At 36.4% G+C, this 26,555-nt stretch overlaps 1 protein-coding gene across 2 annotated transcripts in view; it reads right to left on the bottom strand.

Annotated features, from left to right (window-relative positions):
* Positions 1 to 367: 367 nt before the first annotated feature.
* TBC1D22A (TBC1 domain family member 22A) overlaps positions 368 to 26,555 on the bottom strand; it is a 446,515-nt gene continuing 420,327 nt past the window's right edge. For both annotated transcript variants that reach the window (XM_054019874.1, XM_054019883.1), the window contains exon 13: positions 368 to 3,698. In XM_054019874.1, the coding sequence (XP_053875849.1) occupies positions 3,570 to 3,698 (129 nt within the window). In that variant the 3' untranslated portion in view covers positions 368 to 3,569. The remainder of the gene's footprint in view (positions 3,699 to 26,555) is intronic.

Below are 26,555 nucleotides of genomic sequence, written 5' to 3'. Positions count from 1 at the left end.
TCACTTTCACAATGCCCTTCACAACTCTGAAACTCCCTACTGATTGGCTCTTGTTTTTTTATTACATTTCCCTCCTCCACCACCTCTGCTCTGCCAACTATACCTGCTTCATCTGCTTCTCATGGAAACATCCCTGTACCTCCCTTCATGTGGCTCATTATGCAGGGATATACTGTTGTATGTTGCTTGTCTTATTAGCTTGTAAAGTCTGCAAGGCAGGAAGTCACAGAAATATAAATGAGAGTAGAACTTGGCCCATTAAGTTTAGTGGTTTGTGATACAGGATTGGGAGTGTATTACTACTATAAAAACGATACAATTCCGAATATCTCTGATTTAAAAAGTGCTTTCCATGCTACATAACACATTACTTTAGAAATATGTATTTATTGCATTATCTTTTATTAATTTTACAGTTTTTAAAAGCAGTGTCTATTGAAACTATGATCTCTCTGTCAAAAATACAACTGAACTTTGTGTACTTATATTTTATTTTATAGTTCTGAAGTTAAATACAAATTCATGGATTTTTCATATGAAAATAAGCCAAATAGCATTGTAACATGATTTGTTATAATGTATTAGAGATGTACATAAGAGTTCAAGCTGAGAATCTTATGTTCTCCCATGTATTATATTTACATAGTTGATTAATTTGTTATTTACACTTCTATGTGAATACTGAAGCCATAAAGCTGTTTCTCTATATTGTACATTTTTATTACAAAAATTCTATAAGACATTGCATTTTAGACAACACAGCATTCAGTGTTTTCATATCAATTTTATTAAATTACAGATTGGACTCACTAATGATGTGTCAAGATGCCTCCTATATGTTTAAAATTTTTGACCCATAAGAAAATACAAATTATAAACCAATTTTAATATTCTGATTCTTGATTTTGAAAAATAGGTCTATGGATGTAAAAATGACAGAGAAAGTTATTTGCTCTCTCTAGATAACTGGTTGGAATAACACTTTGCCTGAGATGCATATTTATGAAAACATAAGGGTAATTACTTTTATAAAGTGAAATGTTTTTCTGTTAAGTTTTATGGTATTATAAATTTGGAGAGATTTTACATAAAAATATGTTGGCCTCCTATGTACTCTAAAATATCCTCTCTATATAATCAGTACATTAGGAAACTCCCCAGAACCCTCATTAAACAATGTGCATAAGTACAATCTTTAAATTCAGACATGGGCACAACAGCAAACGTAGCCTCTTTTAGGGGCATGCCAGCATTTCCTTTAAAGAAAGTGATATTTACCACTGGAATTTGGAAGACCTAGCAGTCAACCTCAGTGTACCTTGTGAAGGAAACTTTAAAAATACATACCAAGCTTTATAAATGTTACATATTAGCATCTAACACAGCAAACAGCTTTGGGTCGACTTTTCACGTTCTGTATAACTACCTAAATAAATGTCTTGATAAAAAAAGTTAAGTATACAAATCTCACAAAACATTATATGCTTACTGCTGTGTGCCTTCTCTCTTCTGAATTAGTTACAATAATTTGAATCTCTATTAACGGATTATTTTTATTCATGTTTTATAGATATAACCACCACAAATGGTCACATAAAAGTTTCAGGCTTTGTGTATTCTGTTATTGGTAGATATTCGGTTAGGCACAATATGACATTCTTTGTCAACTTAAGGTTAATTCTAGACACACTGTGACTAGACCATTAAAGATAAACAAAAATGTTGGGACTACACTGATATTTAAGATGGGCACATAGACTATGTGCTTTAGGCACAAATACAGTAATCCAGGAAGCCTGATCCTGCTTCAATTGACTCCCGTTGACTTCAATGGAAAAGAATCATGCCCTAGATGCCAAACATTAGTTTATGAATTGTTTAAGTTAGTTCCTTCCCCTCCATCAGCAATTTCATGCCATTTTAAAAGACAAATCCCATATAATAGCACAAACTGATTCCTTGATTCTCATTTACCTTGATTCTGCTATTAAATTAGTCAAAACACTGTCAAAAACCATGGCCCACAAGACAGGTAATTTAGCTAATGTCAACCCCCAAAAGAAAAAGAAACAAGCCAACTTAGTGGATAATATTTTGTAAGAGATTGCAAATAATTCATTATTATTAATATCTTAAGACAGAGTCCTCCTGAAGATTTTTTATTCCCCTAACTTAAAAATGCATTGCTACTTCTACACTTGTGCTATGAACACTCTGGAAGTGTGTTAAAGTAAAACAACTCTGAGCTCCTAATATATTGTGCCCCTTGCAGTTCTCAACTTCAGGCAGAACTCCTATTTTATAAGATTCCCTGAAAATAAATATTCCATTTACAGTATAGTAAATTAAGGGACTGTAAAAATTCATTCAGAACCCTGTGATTACATGAAGGAACATTAACTGTAGAAAGTTTGGGGGGGATTTTTATTCTTCTAATGTTGAAAGGGGGGGATTTGGGCTGCTTGTTAATAGGAGCAATCTTTGCTCTTCCCCTGCATCACAATGAGAGAACAAATCATAAAACAAGTTATTCAACAAATAAGTGAAGGACACAAGTATTACCCTTTTTCCTTTTCTAATATGTTAGAAACGGATTATAAGGCAAAAACTGACATTTAAAACATTTTGCATTGTAAATTAAGCCACTGAATATAAAATCCTTCCAAGTGAACTTTCATGCTGACAAACATTCAGGTCTTTTAAAACTTTATAATTATGAATTTGTTTACCATGACAGAAAAAGCATATTTTTTAATTTATTCAGTGTGTTTTAGAAATACTCCAAAATATAAGGCTTATGGGAGAATTTCATCCAATGCTGACACGTATCCTTAAGCACCACTTAAATCCTTAACATGTGGTTACAGTGGTGCACAGGGCCTGACAGAGCTCTCAGGACAACCTTAATGACTTCTAGAAAATGTGCAAATTGTGCCACCTATTCAGATTCCATATGTTGTGTTATTATAGTAGAATTTTAATATTTTGGTTCGCTGTATCAACACAAAAAACAATTTAAATGTTCTCTCAGGTTCAAAATAATAATAAAAAAAAATAAAAACATTTGTAAGCCCTACTGTTCCAAATTCATCTTCATACCCATGATGTGTCCTTGTTTTCTACCAAGGGGAATCATTCCTATCACAGACAAATATAAGCAGGCAAAGGTATCATAGACTAGTATTGCTTAGACAGGAATAATTATACAAGCTCACAATCATTCCCATTACAGATTTTAAGGCTTATGGACACATGACAATCACTAGGCAGAGATGAATGTAAAATGCATTCCATATTCATACATAATTCCAATAATTATCAAAGTAAGAAAAATGAAATACTATGAAACTTAATTGAACTTATGTTGCTTTTATATGTTGAGCAAGAAGGTTCACTTCTATGTTAATATAATGTTCAGTATCCTGGTCTGTCCATCTCTTTGGTATTCCAGTCTCATTTTGTAATGCTCACAGAATTCTTTATTTAAATGCAATGATTAGTAATTATGTGAAAGTGCTAACCAGAATAATGAAAGCCATAATACTCCAGAACAAGCTGGTTCTTTATACTCATTTCTTGTAATGATTGGGGGCATCTGCGAATGCAAACTTCAGTCTGTAGGCTTCTGCTAGGAGAACACTGATATCTTCATTTCCCCAGTGCATTGTGGGCAAATTCTGTAAAAAAATCAGCAACTCCTGGGGAGAAACAACAAAAAAGAAACAGGAAGATGAATGGTCTTAAAATAGAATTGTAATATAGTGAGCTTATTATTTTTTATTTGTATATGTGTAGTGCCTTGAAACCCCAACCAATGCTGAGACCCCATTGTGTTAAGTACTATCCCTACACATTGTAAGAGATCGTTCCTACCCTGAAAAGTTAATCTATTATTAATATTTGTACTGTGGTAATACCTAGGCCTCCATTCATGCATCAAACATGCTAGGCAAACACATAATAGCAAACACCCAGCAAATCTAAATAGACAAAGCAGCCAAAGAGTGAGGGGGAAAGGAATACTTATCTACATTTTACAGATGGGGGACTGAAGTACTGGGATCTAATGCCCAAGGTCAGACTGAAAGTCACTGGCAGAAATAGAAACTAAACTCCAATCCCCAGAGTCCCAATCTGTTGCCTTTACAGGACTATCCTTCCTCCAATCTAGTTTTATCAAATTACAGTAAATTTGCTTAATATAAATAGCAATTTAATTTATTTCCCCAGTTATTTTATTCCCACTTTCTGGTTCCACAGTTGCAAATTCCAACTGAATGCAGCATCATGTAAGTACTGAGAATTCTTTCCAATTTCCACTCACCTCTTGTCTTCCACCTTTAGCTCTCTTAAAATTCCAGACAAGTATTGTACATTCCATGGACCTTTCGATTTGAATCAAGGATCTAGTTACAGTTACTAACACTTCTTACCCAGGTCACTTCAACCATCAATATGCTAGCTCTGAACATTCTGGCATATCAATCCTATACTCATTTCTTAGAAGGTTATAAAATAAATACTCATTTTGTTATTTTTAACCCACTTTACTTCATGTTACCGTAACTTCTATATTTTCAGGGTGAAACCCAGTGCACTACCATTATTATAACTTACTGACTATGCTGCACATTCAGTTTCAGAATTTAATTTAGTAACCCAGGTTCACTAAATGGATGGTGCAAAGAACTGCCCAGTACTGAGCCACCTGAAATGTTGCAGATTAAAATTCCATCCAGCTGGCCTTTACATAAAGTAAAGCACACAGAGCAAAATAAAATCTGGTAAAATCTGGCTTTTTGCATTTTTTAACTGCTCCCTCATTTATACACTGACAAAAACAATTCACTTCTGAAGTATCTATAAGACTACTTAATAGCCACAACTCTGGAGATTTTTTGGAAGATTACATTAGTTCAGTTTACTTCAGCATTCATTATGAATTTTCTAACAGATTAAAATAGGTTCCACTTCCAACAATACTTTGAAACAATAACTAAAACATACAAATATTTTGCTAAAATATGGATTCCTACCACTATGGGAATTATGTATTACTGTGGCCACATGGCATCAGAAGACATTTCAAATGTGCTGTTGGCCAACTGAACACCTGTGGTTGGAGTATGTGAAATCCAACATGGATAAGATTAAATGGTTTATAAGGATTGGCAGTTGACTCCACTTTTTGGGGAATAAGGGGTCACTGGGAGAACTGGTTTTCTTCCTGTTCCATAATCCAGTGACCAGAAAGAGCATGGTTTCCCACACATCTATTATGGTCAGCCAAAATGCATCCTTGTTAACCTTCGCATAACCTTTCAGTATAGGACATTGTACAATTGCCCTTGCTTACCTGGCCAGAGCCATGGCTAATCAGAATGTCTGGGCTGGAAAGGAATTTCGCCCAATAATATAGACTGATCAACTATTTAGGGGCCTTTCACCTTCCCTGGTACATTATGAAGAAGTTTCTGACAGGCAGTAGGTCACTTCTCCAATCGTAATCATTAATAATGTATCTACCCTTTTCTTCCCTTTAAAAAAATATAATTATGTGTTTATTTATGTATTTGCTGCAAACTTTCAGATTTGTCTCCAGTAGTTAGGACAATCCTGTACCACTTGAGTCACAACGAATCAGGACTGTGTAGTTAAGGGAACTGTTGTCTGTAGGACCACGGCTTCATTTGTTGCACTCGGTGGAAGGTGGATAGCAAATGAGGCAGAGGATTGCAGGAAGAAACAAGATAGTCTTGTGGTTAAAGAAGCTGAATACTAGCCTGGAGAACTAGATTCTATCCCTCCCTGCACCAAACAGTTCACATCTGATGCTCATTAAGTTAATGAGTTAATGCTCATTAAGTTACTTAAACAAGCTTTTCATATGTGGTCACTAATAGTGACTCTCTCATTTTCTGGGCACCTAACTTAAGACCCTAGAGTGTGATTTGCAGAAGTGTTGAGCACTCACAGGTGCAAATGAAGTCAATGGGAGCTTTGAATAGATAAAAGTGCTATATGATACTATGTACAGTGAAAAATCACATCTTAGGTATCTCACACAGAGTACCCAAAATCAATGGATTATTTTTACCTTAATCTCTCTATGCCTCTGCTCCCCATCTGTAAAATGGGGATAATACTCACTTATCTCACGTGGATGTTGGGTAATAAATTAACTAACATTTGTGAAGTATTCAGCTTCCATAGTGATGACTGCCATAGAAAGCACATGAGAAAATTAGCAAGTCTGCCTTCAGAGCACTGTTTGAATAGTGTGCAGTACATAAGGCATTGCACAACAAGTTAAAAACAAAATATTGAAAAGCTGTTCATTCAGTGAGCACTGTCCATTCTGTGCCCTGTGGAAAACATAATATAGGATCATGTAATTAAAGATTGTATCATGATACATACACATAAGGGCACAGACAACCTTAATTCTGGCATTTCCTAACTGCCGAGTGCTTGACCTTGCAACCTTAATAATGCTCATTTAACATAGGGGTTTTTTTTTTTGTATCATTTCCTAGTTTTTTAAAAAAGGAAACTGAAAAGACATTCCTTCCACCTGGCAACATATTGATATCCACATGGGTCATTAGCAGGGTTAAAATTTTAGATTCACCACATGAACTTGTGCCTCTTGAGCGAATGGAGTAACTGATAGTAGTAGTAGGTTGTAATCTTCTTTGTGGACCAGAACTAGAGGGGGATGGGACACTTTGCCAATAGGTTTCATAGCTATTTGGTAATAGAAGAATGGTGAGATTCAGGGAACTTTGATTCCATTCCAGGCTCTGGAGGAGAGCATACTTTAGTGCACCGGTGGCCAAATTTTTTACCTCATGCCCCCCCTTACCCTGTCCACCCCTTCCCAAGTTGGGGCTGGGAGCTGGGCCGCAGTTCCGTGGTGGGGGGGAGAGGAAATACATGGACAGGGGTAAAAGGGCTGAGACTCGGGCCACAGCCGGGAGCAGTAGCAGAGCTGGGTGGTGCTTTCTCCCTGCCCGCTATGGGGGCTGGCCCAGGCCCCAACTGCAGCCCCCCCCAAACGTTCCTCCATGCCCTTGCAGAGGTGCGGGTCACACAGATTGGGGACCTCTGCTTAAGTGGGTACAAACTCTTCCACTTGTTCCTGCTAAGCATGACCCTTTCTGCACCATCCCCTCCAACTTGTCTCTGTCCTGTCTCTTCCCTAGCCTTGGCTCTTTGTTCCAATCCTAGTCTTCTTACCCAGCCAGACCCAGTCTCCAACTCACTCCCCCAAGCTCCTAATCCCAGTATACTCTCCCTGATCCCGCTCTTGTCCCCTCTGCATTTCAATCAGGAAGCTTTCTCCCTCCCCCAGGCTGCATGAGCCCATTAGTGGGGGTCAAGGAGAGTCAGAGACAGGCTCCCTGATCTCAGTTCAGGTGCCCAGACCTAAACCTAACATGGCTTGCAGCTGTTTTGGCTTCATCTGCTTCCTGGTAGCTTAAGGTATCGCTTGCTTTAAGGAATCTTGTTTCGTAAAATGGAAAAAGGAGGTTGTAAAACAGGCAGTGTTATAAATCTGACAAAGCATAACCATAGCTGATAATTAGCAGTACAACAGAAAAAGCATCTGAATATCTTTTAAAATGTGCTTTCTCAAGTGCAGTCATGTAATTGTTGGACAGCTGTCAAAGTACTACCAAAATCTTTGTCATTTCATTTCATTCTGCTTGTCAGCTGTGTTGCTAACTGTAATTAACAGATTAGCACTATCGAGTAGGAATCTTTTTTAAACAGAGAAAACTACATAGTTCACAAAAAAATTGAGATGTGTAATCTGAATAGGTGACCAGACAGCTAGCGTGAAAAATCCAGACAGGGGGTGGGGGGTAATAGGAGCCTATAGAAGAAAAAGATCCAAAAATCGGGACTGTCCCTATAAAATCGGGACATCTGGTCACCCTAAATCTGAAAAAATTTATTTTGAAAAATTCACTAGTCACAGTCACAAAACTAAATTAGGGTCATATGTAATTCTGAGAAATTAGCCGTTTTAACCATGTCATCAAAAATCTCTATATTTGCTGGACCACATCCTCCTATGGTATAAATTGGCATAATTAATGTATGCCATCTAAGGATATGGCCTTCTGTTTTTGCTTTTTTATTGAAGATTATACAAAAAGTTTTTAGAAACGTTCACTCAATTGTCAAGTGATGTGTTATTACATGAGACCAAACTTTATATTTAACCAATTTCCCATCTTATTCAAAATATATTATTATTGTCAGAGCCTACTTTACCCTATTTGGTGGTCGTATGAAACTATTATTCATCCCTTACCCACAAACCTAAGACTTCTATCCATAGTGTTCACACCATTAAGTTGTGGACTCAGCCTGTGGATTCTATGAAAGTTTAGAGAGATGATTCTTTGAAACACTCTCAAACTTAATTGACTGACCTTATACAAAAAGGAAATTCATAGATTCATAGATTCTAGGACTGGAAGGGACCTCGAGAGGTCATCGAGTCCAGTCCCCTGCCCTCATGGCAGGACCAAATACTGTCTAGACCATCCCTGATAGACATTTATCTAACCTACTCTTAAATATCTCCAGAGATGGAGATTCCACAACCTCCCTAGGCAATTTATTCCAGTGTTTAACCACCCTGACAGTTAGGAACTTTTTCCTAATGTCCAACCTAAACCTCCCTTGCTGCAGTTTAAGCAGATCTCTGGGGCTACTAGAACAGAAAAAGTACAGCTCAGATGCCTGTGCTGGGATCTGACACATAACTGACAAAATCAGAAAGTATTATTTCAAGGGGGAACTCATGTCCAAATAAGCTTGGAGCCAACTAGCTCCCAAACCATTGTAGGATTGTGTTTCTTTTGGTGAACTTTAACACTTGTGTAGTGCTTTATAAAACATTAACTAACTAACTGTCACAACAAACACTTAACTACTTCATAGGGGTCTGCTACCCTATTCAAGGGATAAAGAAAATAATGAAAATATGTTAAATTACTTGACTGAGACCACACTGGAAGTCAGTTTCAGAGCCAAAATTAGCAGGAGGAATCTTTTTCTCAGTCATGTACTTAGTTCACTATGCCACGCAGCTTCTGAGCTGCCACCCTTCTAGCTAGACAGCTAGATTTGTTGCCATGCAAGGAGTCACCTACACTGATATGGAAAAGTCTCCCTAAAAACTGAGTGAACTGTTGCATGGGTCCCAGGGAGCAACCCATTATAGCTGGAGTGGGCACTGTGAATAAATATGAATCCTGTAGGAAAAGCCATCTTGACAAACTTTCTTCCTTAAACTTTCTTCCATTTGCAATGCTATCTGTACAAGGACAAGAAAGGTGAATTTTTAAAAATGAAAGTGGAGATTAGCTTTAACATTTAGAAGTTCCCAAAATCAGGGGCAGGAGAAATCCTGTGTATGTCAGCAGCCCTAAATGTGGGCTCTTGTTATTGTTATATATTACTTAGTTTCACTTAATTTTCATAAAAAGACAGTGTTTTTAAAAGGATATATTAATACAGAGAAATAGCTTTTATTTTTCTGAAATTTACAAACATGCTGGAAAAATAATTTTAGAATATAATGCTTTTCAAACACATTTAAAAATTAGAGCCGCCTTAAAATATGCATTCATAATCTTCAAGTGATAAGAAATGTTACAAATTTCAGAGAGAAAACACTTATTGCAAATACAAGGCATCAAGGTGTAATACTCTCTCTTTTAAATCGATGTGACAATTATACTGTGTTTTGAATATCATAAAATGGTGACAAACTAACTTTCTTTTTTTTACCCCTTGAAATCATCTTGATGAATATTTTTATAAATACTTACTGACTGCACAATGATTAAAAGGAATAAAACTACTACAACTAACTAAATAACATTCCATAATATTTACTATATGGTATATTTACCTTTTTCAAAGCACTGTAGATATTAGCTTACTGCAGATATATTAACTTACTGGTTGTCTCAACACACCTGTCAGATACATTGACAAACCACATTGTGGGTTTTTTTAACCTATATGGAAACAACCAGTGACTTGTCTTCCAAGACCACAGAATGTGTCTGTTGGAAAGCTGGATTCAGAACCCAGGAGTTCCTGGAGAACACAATCCACCAGACCACATGAAATAGGCCATATTAAAAACTACATCATGAAAGTTCATCTTTCATTTAAACACTATACTAAATTTAACACAGTGCTTAAATAAGATAGATGGCGCCTCTTAAAATACAACACTGCTTAAATGCTTCTATGATTACTTCCAAACTCAATTCATGATTTTCATCAGGGCTGAATATGTAAATTCATGGCACAGTAACATGTTGAGGGTCCAATCCTGTTCTCACTGAAATAAATGGGAATTTTGCCATTGACATAGATGGGAAAAGGCTCAGGCCCCCTAACTGTTCAAGAAAGTAAGATTGGTCCTGATTGGGGAATATGCATTATAAATCCAAGTGAGGTAATTGGCAATCACCAAGACACATCGCTTTAGTAATTTACTTAAGATGAGGTTGACCTTACTCAGATATATTGCTTAACAGAGCTTCAAAACAGATCTGGATAAAAATAAACCTCACAACTTGTTAAAAATAAAAAGCATAACCTGAAAAATACCTTCTCAAGAAAATGACATTTTCTTTTAATGCCAAACATGCCAGAGGAGTGTTCATTGTAGACTGAATGTGAAATAGCCTAAGAAAAATATGTTCCTATGCCTTTCAATCAGAGGAGATACACAGCATCTGCTAATCAATATTTAACAAAGTACATGACAAGGCTATTTAAAAGCTACTCATTTTAGCAGTTTATAATTACAACAGAGCAAAGATGAGGCATTAGTAGTGACTAAGGCTAGGTCTCGTCGGGACACGACAATCGATCCCCGAATCGACGCTCTTACTCCACCAGCGGAGGTGGGAGTAAGCGCCGTCGACGGGGAGCCGGAGGTCGATTTTGCTGCTGTCCTCACAGCGGAATAAGTCGTCTCCGATAGGTCGAATTCAGCTACGCTATTCGCGTAGCTGTATTTGCGTATCTTAAATTGACCCCCCCGTAGTGAAGACCTGCCTTGAGATAAACTAGATTAATTTATTTATGATTATTGTTCTGATTTTTCTCACAGATAGACTTTAATGGTTCTTGCTTTATGTGCAAGTAAGGCAGCCAGACTAATTAGTGCATTTCACTTTTCCCATCCACATTCAGAGTTTTAATTTGTGCCGCTCTCCTTGTTTATTTTATTTACGTTATTTGTTTTAATGAAAAACTCTTTGGTGATAAATATATATATATTGAAGAATATATTTTAGAATGAGGAAGCTATGCTGAGTTTGAAAACCAGTTTGTAAAACATGCTTCCACCAGTCATTTTTCTGGTCCATTTAATTTTTTCTGTAAAGGCATCTGTCTGGGGAATCTGTCAATTAGCCCATAGTTCTATTTAAATTATTCACCAAAGACAAAGGCTCAAAACTGTATCCAACATTCTAACGTTAGAAATTGTAGAGAATCACTACAAATCAACTTAAAGGTCAGAAGGTGTTTGTACTTACAAAAATGGTTGCATGTTTTGATAGACTATACAGATGAAATTAGCTTTTATTTCTTATGATACTGAATTTGCACAGTTCAATTTTACAACAAGAAATGTCGCTACTTGGTGTGTGTGTGTGTGTGTGTGTGTGTGTGTGTGTGTGTGTGTGTGTGAGAGAGAGAGAGAGAGAGAGAATGTAAAAAAGGGAAGATACATTATCATCCGACATTAAATTATAACCAAAGAGATTTGATACTGTCTGCTGTTAGAGTGTATGCATCTGCAGGATGAATTATAATGTGTTCATGGTAGCAAGACTCTGGTGAAATGACCTTAAGTGAGCAAACTTTCTTAAATAGGTCAGAAATTGGAGAAGCATAAAAACTTGTCCCTACAACTTCAATTTCCTAGTTAATATTTACAGAATAATGAGAGGATATATGCCTTTTATATTAGTAGAATTTTAACTGTACAAATCCTTTTAATTTAAGCCTTTTCATAAGTAGGCAAATAAGGTAGGTTTTCTCTTTATTAATCTTCTCATTTATTTTGCTTATCTTCATTCTTCTTTCTTTCTTTGTTTAGTCTCCTGCTGTTTTGCTTACTTTATTTCCTCCATAAATCTTTCAGCAGGTGTTGGAAAATGCTACAGTAGGCCTGGACAGATGGGTTTTAATATGCTATGAACCCACTTGATATTTTACAATATTGAGGCACTCACTGCTATAGTAACAGGTTTATCAGCATTTCTACTAGAAATGAGGGCTTTCAAGCGATTAAAAAATGAATTGCGATTAATCACGTGATTAAATAAATTAATCACATTTAATCACGATTAAAAAATGAATTGCGATTAATCGCAGTTAAACAATATTTTTGGATGTTTTCTACATTTTAAAATATATTGATTTCATTACAACAAAGAATACAAAGTGTACAGTGCTCACTTTATATTTTTGATTGCAAATATTTTCACTGTAAAAAACAAAAGAAATAGTATATTTCAATTCACATAATACAAGTACTGTAGTGCAATCTCTTTATAATGAAACCTGAACTTACAAATGTAGAATTATGTACAAAAAATAACTGCATTCAAAAATAAAACAATGTAAAACTTTAGAGCCTAAAAGTCCACTCAGTCCTACTTCAGCCAACCGCTCAGAAAAACAAGTTTGGTTACAATTTGCAGGAGATAATACTGCCCACGTTTTGTTTACGTCACCTGAAAGTGAGAACAGGTGTTCACAAAGCACTGTTGTAGCCGGCATCGCAAGATATTTACGTGCCTGTTGCACTAAAGATTCATATGTCCCTTCATGCTTCAACCAAAGCAGAGTGGACTGACACATGTTCATTTTCATTATCTGAGTCGGAAGCCGCCAGCAGAAGGTTGCTTTTCTTTTTTGGTGGTTTGGGTTCTGTAGTTTCGGCATTGGAGTGTTGCTCTTTTAAGACATCTGAAAGCATTCTCCACACCTTGTCCCCCTCAGATTTTGGAAGGCACTTCAGATTCTTAAACCTTGGGTCGAGTGCTGTAGCTATCTTTAGAAGTCTCACATTGGTATCTTCTTTGCATTTTGTCAAATCTGCTGTGAAAGTGTTCTTAAAACGAACATGTGCTGGGTCATCATCCGACACTGCTATAACATGAAATATATGGCAGAATCCAAGAGAACAGGAGACATACAATTCTCCCCCAAGAAGTTCAGTCACAAATTTAATTAAGGCATTATTTTTTTAACAGGCATCATCAGCATGGAAGCATGTCCTCTGGAATGGTGGCAGAAACATGAAGGGGCATATGAATGTTTAGCATATCTGGCACATAAACACCTTGCAATGCCAGCTACAAAAGTGTCATGTGAATACCTGTTCTCACTTTCAGGTGACATTGTAAAGTAAGAAGCAGTCAGCAGTATCTCCCATAAAAGTAAACAAACTTGTTTGTCTTAACAATTGGCTGAACAAAAAGTAGTACTGAGTGGACTTGTGGGCTCTAAAGTTTAACATTGTTTTGTTTTTGACTGCAGTTATGTAGCAAAAAAAAATCTACCTTTGTAAGTTACACTTTCACGATAAAGTGATCACACTATAGTACTTGCATAAGGTGAATTGAAAAATACAATTTATTTTATCATTTTTACAGTACAAATATTTGTAATAAAATAATAATATAAAGTGAGCACTGTACACTTTGTATTCTGTGTTGTAACATAAATCAAAATATTTGAAAATGCAGAAAAACATCCAAAAATACGTAATAAATTTCAATTGGTTTAACAGTGTGATTAATTGTAATTTTTTTTTAATTGCAGTTAATTTTTTTGAGTTAATCACACGAGTTAACTGTGATTAATTGACAGCCCTACTAGAAATCCTTCTTTTCTAAGGGTTAGTAATGCATTCATAGAAATTTGCTCCAAGCTGAAACTTTGTAGGTGTCTTGGCCTGTGGCTTTGGAGAAGAAAGAAAATATAATATACATATATACACACATACATATATATATATACACACACACACATATATACACACACACACACACACACACACACACACTTAAAAATCTCCTCTCAATTCCATAAGGAAAACTCACAATTTACTGCTGTATAATACCTTCAAGTAAGCTATAATAATATCATTGAACATCATGTTATGAGTTGATCTAGGTAGCACAGTGACCTAGAGTCTGATGCCAAAAGATGCTGAAAACGTCCGTAGGAGTGCTGAGTACCCTGAACTCCCTAGGATGTCAGTGGGAGTTCAGGGTACTCAGTACCTTGTAGGATCAGGCTCTCAGTACTCCCTCAAAAGGACTGGCTATTATTGTTGCTCGGGTTACAAATGAAAATGAGTATGGAAGTCTCCTCTCTCCATTTGAGCACATCACAAAGCCACCACAGAGTCTGGTACAATTAATAGTCTAGCCATGTAGTTTTCTTTTTTATAAACTTCACATTTATGGTTAAACGGATCCAGTTTTTATTAGGACAGTGTCACATTTTCTCCTCATACATCTGCTTCCACAGATCCTCATTCTTTAGGGCCTCAAGTTATGATGCACAGCCTCAATACTTTTTGAAAGGATAGCTGTTAATGGAATAGTGGCTCAACACAGCCAATAGGGAGCAACAACATAAGACATAAGAAAAGATTTGGTCCTCTCCTTAGCATGAGGCTGGACCTGATACATCTGACTAATACAGTTTTACATTTTAAAAATGCAAGATTTCTTATCAGCTTGGTGTTTTTCATTTTTAATAATATTTAGCATTTATATAACACTTTTCACGTTGGAAGTGCTTTGCAAGCAATCTATTTACTTTTAGCTAGCTATGTAATGTCATGTAGGTTTTTAAAGATGATTTGAAGTCTGTAGCTTTTCCCCATTTAGCATTTTAATAACTTTCATAATACTGCATATTAAATGGATTCTCAGGTTGTTCAAATGCTAAATTTTACCATCCATAAATTTGTCATAATCCTGTGGGGAATATTTTGCAGATTCTAAATACTGTTTTTTAAAATCAATACTCCTACTCTGTGAATTACACAAAAACAGCCATTATTTGTGGAGGACACTTGTAGATCTATGAGACTTCCACCTATTTACTCTGCAGCTGCCTTTGAGAGATTGTTCCTAAACTATTCTGTTTATATACCACCTTTAATAACAGTGGTAATCAAACAAGCATTATGTGCGCTTGCTGACTCTGTGGGCTGATGCTGCCAAATACAATACACATAAAAAAAGAGAAGACACAAGAGTCCATTAAAAAACATCCACTGTAGTTACAACTTAGCAAAGTCACAGAATAACAACACTACCTAGCCCATTTATAGCAATTTTCATCAGTAAATGTTAGAACACTTTAAAATGGAGGTCAGTATAATTATTGCGGCTAGGGAAACCAAGGCATAGAGAGGTGAAATGACTTTCCCAAGGCCACACAGCATGCCATTGACAGAACTGGGAATAGGTCCTGGGCCTCCAAAGTCCCAGTCCAATGCTCTATCCAGTAGTCAACACTACCTCTCCCCTACAGACAAAAGCTACTATCTTTTAAAGAGATATCTGTAAGAAAACTATTGGTAGTTCTAAAACATTTCTTAGCCACAGGGAGGAATTAGTGGACTAATGACTGTCAGCTGTACCTGGCAGTAATGCATTGACAGTAATCTAAATTATATTTCACATACTGTGTGGTTCTGAATTTCACCGGATACTTAAAGTGGGCTATCTGACCGTGTTCATCTCTCAAACCTGGGATCTGACTGCATGGTAGAGTATTGGGGCCCATCCTTGGTCCTCTCTCCCTGCATCTTCTACACTCACCTAATTACAAGTTACTGCAGCCTTCAGAGAAACTCCCTTGCCCACTATGGTCCCAGTGGCAGGGAAAAAAAGAAAATCAGAATATCTGTACAGCTGTTTGATAGGAAGGGTATGCTAATTCCCACAAGTTCCTTGCTCTGTGAGTAGCTGTGCATTTCCTATACAGAACAGGCACAGTGTCACAGGTCCCAGTCAACTGTCCCTCTTGGTCACTCACTAGACTGCTGTGAGGAGAATCCAAGCCTCTGGATCCCCAGATGTTCTAAACCTCTCAAAGCCTGAACGGCATCCAGCTACTGCCCCAGTCTTTGGGGTCCTTAGGCATACTCGAGGGCAGAGACTGGATGCCTAACTCCTGGGCTCAGTACCGAGTCTTTAGATTCCCCTGTAGCTTAAACACAACCTCTCCCAGATCTCCACCCTAAGGTGTGATCCTTCTGGTTTACCTTTAAGTCTCGGAAGGCAGATGCATGTAACACAGACACCCTGCATATGTTTCTAACACTGTAATGGTCTTTATTTGATAGCACATGCATAGATCCATACAAAAATAAACTCTACACACATTTCCCTGCAGCAATTTCCCCCCCACTCCAAAGCATTCCTTCGTCTGAGGTTGAAGTCACTTCAATAATCCAGAGTCCTCCTGCTTCACTGCCTGGCTTGTCCTGAAACATGGATCCTTACTTCCTTAAGTCAGCTTGTTTCATTGCCATTGGTCAGTCTAACCTCCTTCCCTTCTCCCGTCTGGACTTCTTGTGTGTTGTTACCCACGCTCTTTTTGTGTGGTTTTGGGTTTCTGTTCATATATCCCCCTACCACCACTTGGTGTTTTTTGTTCTGTGTTCCATGATAAGTATCGTTACACCTTCTTGTCAACTGTCTGAAATGGGCCGTCTTGATTATCACTACAAAAGTTTTTTTTTCTCCTGCTGATAATAGCTTAATTAATTAGCCTCTTAGAGTTGCTATGGCAACTTCCACCTTTTCATGTTCTCTGTATGTATGTATGTCTTCTTACTATATGTTCCATTCTATGCATCTGATGAAGTGGCTGTAAGCCCATGAAAGCTTATGCTCAAATAAATTTGTTAGTCTCTAAGGTGCCACAAGTACTCCTGTTCTCCCTAGGATGTGGTTACTCTTTAGCATAACTATTAGGTGTCATTGAAGCTGAGCATTTCCCATTGTCTTCAGTCTGGTGTGTACTTGCTGCAGGCCCTGTCCACAATAGCAGATACACATACATAGGCTTTCCATGATACAGAAATTCTATACCAACTTCTTATCATCAACCAGAATTCATAAGTTATACAGATAGATTCCACAATTCATCACACACAATTCCTCTGCTGCATAGTGCTGACCATTATCAGAACTAGTCAACCCAGTACAAGCCAATTTATGTGGCCTGTAGGCATCTACACGTCCTTCCTGCCATGTAAATTAGGGACTGGATTGGGTCCTAAGTACATAATTCATAACTATTACAAAAAAATAAACATGATACTGAAAAAGTACTGCGATATCTGAATACCCCATAAGATTCCAGTTACATATTTACTCCACAGTATTTGAGATAATAAATATTCTTTCCTGACGCCTGGTTCTAGACCACTTGAAATTCAACAATTCATTATTAGACAAACAAAAATACATCTATCATAAAACTTCATTCAATTTACATGTTATTTTAATTGCATAAAGCTTTACATGACAGTCCCCAATTACACATTTAATTTAGATCTGTAATTTAAAAAAACGTTACAAACTTTTATTGAAGATTAGCAGCTATATTATATACAATAACCACTCAAAAACTTGCCAATTCTCTTAGTTAACTCAACAACATTTCCGCAGTATATGCAGCATAGACCTCTGTACAGTAAAGGTAGGGAACTAGAGGACATTCTGCAAATACTGAAGTACAAGTAGCATTATCTATCTACTCTAATGCAAAGGTGATAAATATATAATGGAAAACACCAGGTCTATCACAGAATTAAGTTACAATGGGTGAGATTTTCAAAGCTCTCAGCATAGGCCTTATTCTGATTCTATTGAAGTCATAGAATCATAGGAGTGGAAGGGACCTTGAGAGGTCATCTAGTCCAGTCCCCTGCACTCATGGTAGGACTAAGTATTATCTAGACCAAACTATTTGCTTCAACAAGGGGCAGAATTAGGCCAATGCTGAGGACTTATAAATGAGCCGAATCTTAGGGAGCAGGCCAAAGAGTATACCCAGCATTATTGGTTATATGGTGGGAGCTGTGCTAACCCCACATTAGACCCATTTAAATTTCTAGTATATGAGATGGGTGAACATATACCACCCATACCCAGTGTTAAATTAATAAAGTTGTGGCCTGCCACTTAAAATCCATTCCAGTGTCTCTCGTTCATCCACATGTGTTCTTGCAATTGGAATGACAGTGTTGCAGTTCAGAACTGAGGTGTTTTAGCACAAACACTCTAGCCAGTGATTATACTGAGTCATGTTCAAGAACACCAAACACACATAATATTTTGATAAGGGAAAAAAATTAAAAATGTAGTAATGAAAAATTTACAAAAATATATGACTAAACTATTGATATACTAATTTAAACTTTTTAAAATATTGCAAATACTTAGGTTATCTACTTAGGTGGATGTAGGTATTTATATGGCATTTGAGGTACGACAAAGTAAGAGGCTTTATGTATGGAGTCTACAGTATACATAGTAGGAATAGAAAGTTCTGAATTCTTTCTATGTATATTCGATAGCTATTTGCTTTGTTATTGTAGCTGTGCTGGTCCCAGGATGAGAGAGACAAGGTAGGTGAGGTAATATGTACTGCACCAACTTCCGTTGGTGGAAGGTACAAGCTTTCGAGATACAGAGAAATCTTCTCTGTGTAGCTCGAAAGCTTGTACCTTTCGCCAACAGAAGTTGGTGCAATAAAAGCTTTACACCTCATTATCTCATCTCTCTTTGTATATTCAAGATATGCTGCAAAATTTCAGAGACACTGAGTTCAAAGGATTTAGGAGATACTGATTTATAGCATGTCTAGAATGTGTGTTATTTAAGAACTCCTGTGATGCATTTAAAAAGTCAATATTTTTCCCCATTATAGTTTAATGGAAAGAAATCAATAATTGCTGAAACAGTGAACATTCAACTCATTACATTCAGTATCATTTTATGAGCTTTTTTACATCTTGTTTATTGAACAGTACATGAGGTATGTATCTTCTGTAATAATTAGATCCTTCAAGGGGGTTTCAAAGTGTTTTTTAAGAAAATTGCCTATGAAAAGATTCTTATTATTTATCTTATTTTAATCTTTGTTTGATATTCCATGACTTTTTAACCAATGGATCAAAGAACACAGATCACAACCTGACTCTCAAAAAGGATGAAACTAACAATGGACCAAAAAGGTCATTCCATACACTGATTAGAATTGTTAGCTCTTAAGAGACACGCATTTTTTTATTCTAAATACGTAAAAGTAAATCTTCCCTGCCATCACACCACACTCAGTAATTCAACTGCAGAGAGATTACTTGCTCTGAAGAAAATATTCTTATTTTATATTTGTAGTGCATTTCTGATGTCCTTTAAATGTCACTAGTCTTTCTGTTCATTAATATTTTGAACTGAGGATAGCACTGTTTGACTTTTTACTCATTTTCCTCAAAATTACTGGTGATCTCAGAAATCGGGCCAGAAACTTCCCCAAGCACCATCCTGAAAGCATTAGTTAATACAGTCTTCTATAGAGGATTTCTTTGACAATCCACTTATTAGTTTGAAAATCTTGTTATATTCTGGAAGAAACCATTGTTAAAAATAGAGAAAATAGCGATTGCTATATATGGCTCAAATACCAGCTTCTGAAATTGGCCAACGGCGAGAGATGATGGTTCTCAACAAGGTGAAAAATAGAAAGTGACACATTGACAGAACAATCTTCTGTTAATCTTCTGATAACATATGGCGTTGTATTGTCCTTGTAATTAATTTCATATTTTTCAGAAGAAATAATTATATCGAGAAATACACCTTAGGGCCCTGAAAATAAAAGCTTATGACAAGTTGATGGTCTTATTTTTCCCTTTCATGTTTCTCTTTTCATGAACACTGGCAAAGACTTTTTGATCACTATACAGCATATTTAAAACACTAAAAACCACAATTAGATTCTTGTTTGATCCTGTATGAATCTATCTTCTTCATGGCATTTTTGTCCTTAATTGCTAATCATAAAATACTATGTTTTGAAGAACATGGTCAAAAAAGTTGTTGCTTCTATTATTTGGAGTAGGGAGAGGATTTATATCTTCATTTACAAGGCTTTGCAGTTGAAAATATGATTTATAGTGAGAATTTATTAATTCAAACAGGAAAAATGACAGAAAATTACTTCATTTTATCTAATATTTAATATGGTAGGTAGTTCATATGTTCACTGTCATACATTATGAAAAAGTAAAAACGAAAAATATCTTGTGTGAAAGTTGCAGATTTCTCAAAGATTTTGCTGTCTACATGGTTAATAAAATTTAAAACTAAGTAAGCATTGACATAGACCATAACAGACTTTCAACTTAGAGAGACAAGGTAGGTGAAGTGATATCTTTTATTGGACCAACTTCCGTTGGTGAGAAAGATAAGCTTTCAAGCTTGTAAAGAACCTCTTCCATTGGGGAAGCACTACAGCTGCGCAGCTGTGCTGCAATAGCAGTTTAATTGTAGACATACCATCAAGTCATAGGATCTTATTCTTTACTGTTTAATCAAAGCAAATAGGTCCTCATTTTCTAATGTCTCGTGTTGCATGTAAGCATCTTGGGAAATCCACTGGAGGTCTTCACTGTCCTGTCAGCTTTTCCTCACATAGCACCTCCCTTCTTTCTCCCATCCTGTCCTGCATATAACTATAACCTAGATTGTAAACTCCTAAAAGCTTTAATAAAAGTTTGGACAGTGCCTAATACAATATAGTCACAAACCCTTATTTGGGCTGTTAGGTGCTACCATAATATACATTATTATAAGTTATGTTAAATGTATATTTTGTTTTATGCACATTTTATACTTTTCTCTTATACTGTATCAGAAGGAATATATTTAGTTGTTTTGCTGCTTATGTAAAATATCTACCATAAATTCATTAGATGCAGACTCGGATGTGATAATTAATGATTCCCAAGATCTGTTTTATAAATAAATAAATAAATAAAATTTATAAATAAATAAAATAGTCTTCACAAAAATGTGCATGAGGTGTATATCCAGAGAAGAGGTTAAATTACCTAAATATCTAATTATCTTAAAAAGATACATACTTCTGCTCCATAAGCTTTGTAAGTTACCTATTTCTTTAGCTGTCAATATTTCATTTCTAAATGTAAGCATTACTTAAAACTGCTGTTTTACGTGAATAATGATATACAAGGGCTACAAACATAGAACCAGAGGATTGCATTTTAAAAGTGACTAGTGATTTGCTTTGCCTCAATTTTTGTGAGTCCAACTTAAATGGACTGATTTTCAGAGGGTCAATGACTATATTTTGGCTAAAATTTAAGTTTATTGAAAATGTACACACACACACACACACAGATTTTCACAGTCCTGAGTATCCATGATTCCTTGTTCTCAGCACACCTGAAAATAAATGACCATACTATATGGGTAATCAATTAAGTTGTAATGCAAAGATGTAAGAAGAATCCTAAAGGATATCTAAGAGAATACCACATATAAAATAAATGTATATGAACTTTTAAAGTTCTGCATCTATAAAGCAAAAATACACTGAAATAGCCAATCTACGTTTAAATTTGCGTGAAAGGGCTCTTTTATGGACTCAAACATTTGCAAAGCTGAAAGGATACTTAGGAAAGAATCCAAGAAAAAAAAGTTTTAAAAGCAAAACTTCAAAGAGATTCTAAAATCTATCTCAGCCAGGTCAGAAAGTCAAATATCTTTCAAGAAGAATTTGATTCCATCTGAATATGTCTGAACTGAAGAAAGGACTAAGATAAACCCTTAAAGAGATGAGCCATGGAGAAGGGACAAAGAGTTGATACCCACATCTAAAAGGTGTGTTTCTTCATCTACAGTGAACACAATGAGAAAGAAAGTGAAATAACAGCTACTGAAAGTTGATGCAATTTAGAAAGGAACAACCGGAATGGTACAAGAAAAGGAGAGAGGAGAAAAAGAAAAGGAAGATCAGGAGAAACTCACTCCACTATGAAGAAAAGAAGAAGCCTTGACAAAGCTAGGACCAATAATGAGGCCAAAAGCCTGAAAAATCCTTCAGCTCCTGTAGTGCTCTGCGGGAGGATGCCATCACCAAACCTGATGCTTCATGGGCAAAAAACCCCCACCCTCGTATAACCTGACAAGTGTTATATTTATTTCAATACTGAAATTATTTTAACTGGATACTGGAATGCTACAGTAGCTTAAAGGTAAAGAGGACAGTTTTTCCTATTAACCCTGAATAGCAGAACCATGTATTCCTAGAGAGGATAGGTAAATAGACTATATTAAAACAGAGAGATTGCACGTATGATGTAATCTGAATGTAAGATTCTGAGTTTTCATCAATGCTGCCTGTCTGAAATCACTCTATGCAAAATAGTGGGTGAAAATATATGGAGCTTTTGAGAGAAAACTCTTCATATGGGTTTTTTAAATGACTGAATTAAAACTCTTCTTCAGATACACAGTTTCCTAAGGCTTAATACTAACACTTACCTTTGTCCATGAATACATTAGCTAAAACAATCCATTATAAACCAAACACAATTAACTAACCTTGAAACAAACTTCCTTTCATCATTTATAAATTGTTAGGATTATATGTGATAATTAGAGAGGGACTACCAATTAATTGGGGGGATAATTAACTGCTGTGCCAGCACATCTAGAAAAGAGCACTCTCTACAGGATACAATTCTCACTCTTATAGAAAGCATAATCTGATGGGAACTCTCCAAGAAGGTGTCAAAACTGAAGGAATTGTAAGTAGAGTAACACTGTTTCATTACTTATTTTCTATTATATTCTTTGTAGAATAGTCAAACTTTGAGTGCTTGTGTTTAAGTCATGGCATCCCCTAAGAATGGTAAAAACTTGTGCGTGAAAAAAATAGGGGGGCATTTCCCAAAAGCTACATCATGAGAAACAATTACTAATCTAGCCCATCCAATCTTGTTTCCTTGGATTATATGTAATTTAGCAATTTGGGAATAAAAGTCACCTACTGCTGATTATCCTAACATGTTTGAGCAACCCTTTCATACACATAGGACACTGGATATACGTGAAATTAATATTTTACAACAAAATAATATTGACCAAAAAATCTTGCAGTCTGTCTGTAAGAACACAACTGCAGCTCAGAATTCAAAAAGCCTGATCCTGAGTTGTATGGATAGGTCATACAAGCAATATTTTAGAGCTGGCTGGAAAATGTCTTATTCATTAAAATTCTGACTGGTATCTGACAAGAAAGTTAAAAGTAAACTGCTGTTTTTAAAAGTCAAAACTGGAGGTGAAAAGTTGAAAAGGGGTAAAATCTTGGCCACATTGAAGTCAATGGCCAAACTCCCATTCACTTAAATAGGGTTAGTATTTCACTATCCAGTTTTCAAAGTAGTACTAGTAGTTCAAGTACCCAGGTGGACTGACACATGAAAAACAAACCCTGTTACCACACCTTTAGAGAAAAAAATAGTATGTTAACAGTTGCCAATCCTATTTAATTACATTTGGTAAACACTGTATGCCGCCCCTCTGATGTTCCTTTTTTTATGCGATGCCAATTTAAAGCACTGGCACAAGGATCTGGGGATGGGGACTGCTGGAGGAGCCAAATATACATTACTGCAAAAACAAGAAGTTCAAAAGAAAATCAACCCCCACCTGTCACTATTTACCAATATTAGCAAGTAAAAGAATAGATAGAATTATCCTGAGTATATAAAGCCGTGGAAAATCTGTCTGCAGATTAGGCGGAACTAGAAGTTAATGACTTAAAAACAAGCACAGGAATTGCTGAACCTATCAAGAACGTTGCAGTTACAGTTGAATTCCATTTCTGAAATGTGTTACTACACGTAAGCCAGTGAATACTATTGATTTCTCTGTAGTCTAGCAACTTCAAAATATTTGTATAGCACATTTGAATTGAGCATTTACAACACTTGTTCTCTCTCTATTCCACATGTTATCCTCTTCTCCTCCTGGTTTGAATTCTCTGACCATAATTTGCCAATATGTTTAAACAGCTTTCCTAGCCTTCCTGTTATGGAGAAAAGCTTGAAAATATGACCTGAATATATTCTGAACTTAAATCTCAGAAACCAGAAGACAAAAAATTTTTCCATCCAAAAATGTTTTTCAATGGAAAACTGGGCTTTTAACAAAACAAATTTTTTCACAAGTAGTGTCTGCTATTCATGGAAAGTTTTTACTTTTTATCAAAAACACTTCAAAACAAACATTTCTGGGTTTTGGCCCAAATCTCAAACTTTTCTACTCAGAAATGCAGCCTTGGTGCCTCATGTGAGTTATAGTTAGAATACTTCATGCCCTGTTCTCCTTTAGGGGCTGGTTGCCCAGTTGGACTACATCTTAGAAAATGCACCATGGCCAGGGACTTCCATAATTTATTGCAGTGACCCAGCAAGGGGAGAGATGCTTGTGCATCATGAAAGATGTAGTTCATCCAGGGAGCCCTCCCTTTAGAGGAAAATGGAGTATGAGGCATCAAAAGTACAACTCCCATAGGAATCATAGCAGCTTTTCCAAATCCAAATTTTCTGTTTTAGAGAAAGTTTTTCACTGAAATATTGTTGGTTCTTGGCTGAGTATTTTACACTTTTTGATTTTTTTGTCAAAAAGTCAAAATTTTCCATAGAACGCCCTACCCAACTTTCTGACCAGCTCTAATCATAAACCAAATAAAAATTATTAACCTCCCCCCCCCCCAAAAAAAAAAAAAAAGATTTTTTTAGGCCTGACTCATGACTTTTAATTCTTGAAGTTACCAAGGCCAGAGTTACTCACCTCTGGACTCTCTGACTCTAAACACTACCCAGGAAGAACTGGAAACAACCCAGATATAGAACACAAACACGTACTAATATGACAGGCACCAGAAAAGACAATTTTATTGAAATAGATTATTGTAAGGGAAGAAAGCAGAACACATTGATATAGGGATCCAGATTCTACATTGACTTATCCTCTGAAGTCACTTGGGTTGCACAAGGGTAAGTATAGAATTTGGCAAAAGGTGAATAATGTTGGCATAGTGATAACAATAATCAGAAACCTGGGTCCAGTGGTATTAGGCATTTTAATTTAGAAGAGACAAGACACTGTGTTAACTGATAATTGCTCTAGCTACAGCCTGATTTCTTAAGATACTCTGGTGGGCATAAATAAGAATTTAGTCTACTGATTTCCCCTACTGGCAATCTGCAAACCTATGCTTTGTCTGGGCACAGTCACAAAAAGGTGGGGGAAGGAGAGGATTCCTTTATGACAGGCATGAGGGACTCAACATTTAAGAGCATAGAATTTTAATCTGTTCAAGTGTTCTCCCATGGATATGGAGGTGTTCCTGATACATACGAAAAAGGTTAATTAAAACTAAAACAGCACTAAGCACTGATATGCTGTTCACGTAGTTAATATAATTAATTACTGAACTTTAAAAGTTTCTTTTGTTATCTAATTAATAAGCTATCACTCCTTAATGTTAACTAATTAATGTAAATCAGTATATGATAGCTGATGTGAAGGATTGATCCTAGAAAATTAAATTAATGGTTATTGTTGGCATTTTCCAAGGGGCTTATGGGAATGAAGTAGTCAACTCTCACTGCAAGTCAATGGGAGTTGGGTTGGGTGTCTGTGATGGTTCTCTGGGTACTCAGGAACGTGAATCACCTTGCTACTCCCCGGGCCTCCAGCATGAAGGAGCCTTGTTTATACTTATCTGGGTGACAGCTCCCTGACCCACCAGCCTGTTAGCTACCCAAGCACTCTTCTCTGGGCAATGCTAGCCCTTACTCTGCCTTGCAGGTTAACAATAGGTGCATCCCAGTCCCAAGCCCCATTGAAATATTCCCCTGTGGCAGGACAGCCCCTTTGCCACTGAACACCAGTCTGCTGTCCCCAAAAGAATAGTGTACATAGCTTGTCTCATTCAGCTGAGGATCTGCACCCTCCTTAATATCGCAGCACTTAGATACATTTATAGTGAAAACAACAGAAGTTTATTACCAAAGATTCTAGAAATAGTGAGTAAGGATAATGAAAAGAAAGGTTACATATAAAAAAAATCATAACATGCTTTCTAGAGATTAAACTTAAGTTAATGGTAACCTCCTGCCTAAAGAAGTTTATCTCACCCTCAAAGTCCTCTACAGAGTTTAAACTAAGGCTGGGTGTGATCCCATTTCGATGAATGTCAGTCACCACACTGTCCATTTACTTTCCAGGTGCAGGATCAAGGAGTGTCTTCTTTGCTTTCTACATATATCCCCAAAGTTCACTGTCTGTACTCAGAATCAGGATAACCACCTGTGACAGTGTACCCCATAAGGCTTTATGGGGGTGGGGTGCTTA

This window comes from Malaclemys terrapin, chromosome 1 (assembly GCF_027887155.1).
Source record: "Malaclemys terrapin pileata isolate rMalTer1 chromosome 1, rMalTer1.hap1, whole genome shotgun sequence".
In the NCBI taxonomy this organism is placed as follows: Eukaryota; Metazoa; Chordata; order Testudines; family Emydidae; genus Malaclemys; species Malaclemys terrapin.
Note: the sequence above shows the minus strand (reverse complement) of the source record. Positions and strands in the feature narration are given on the sequence as shown.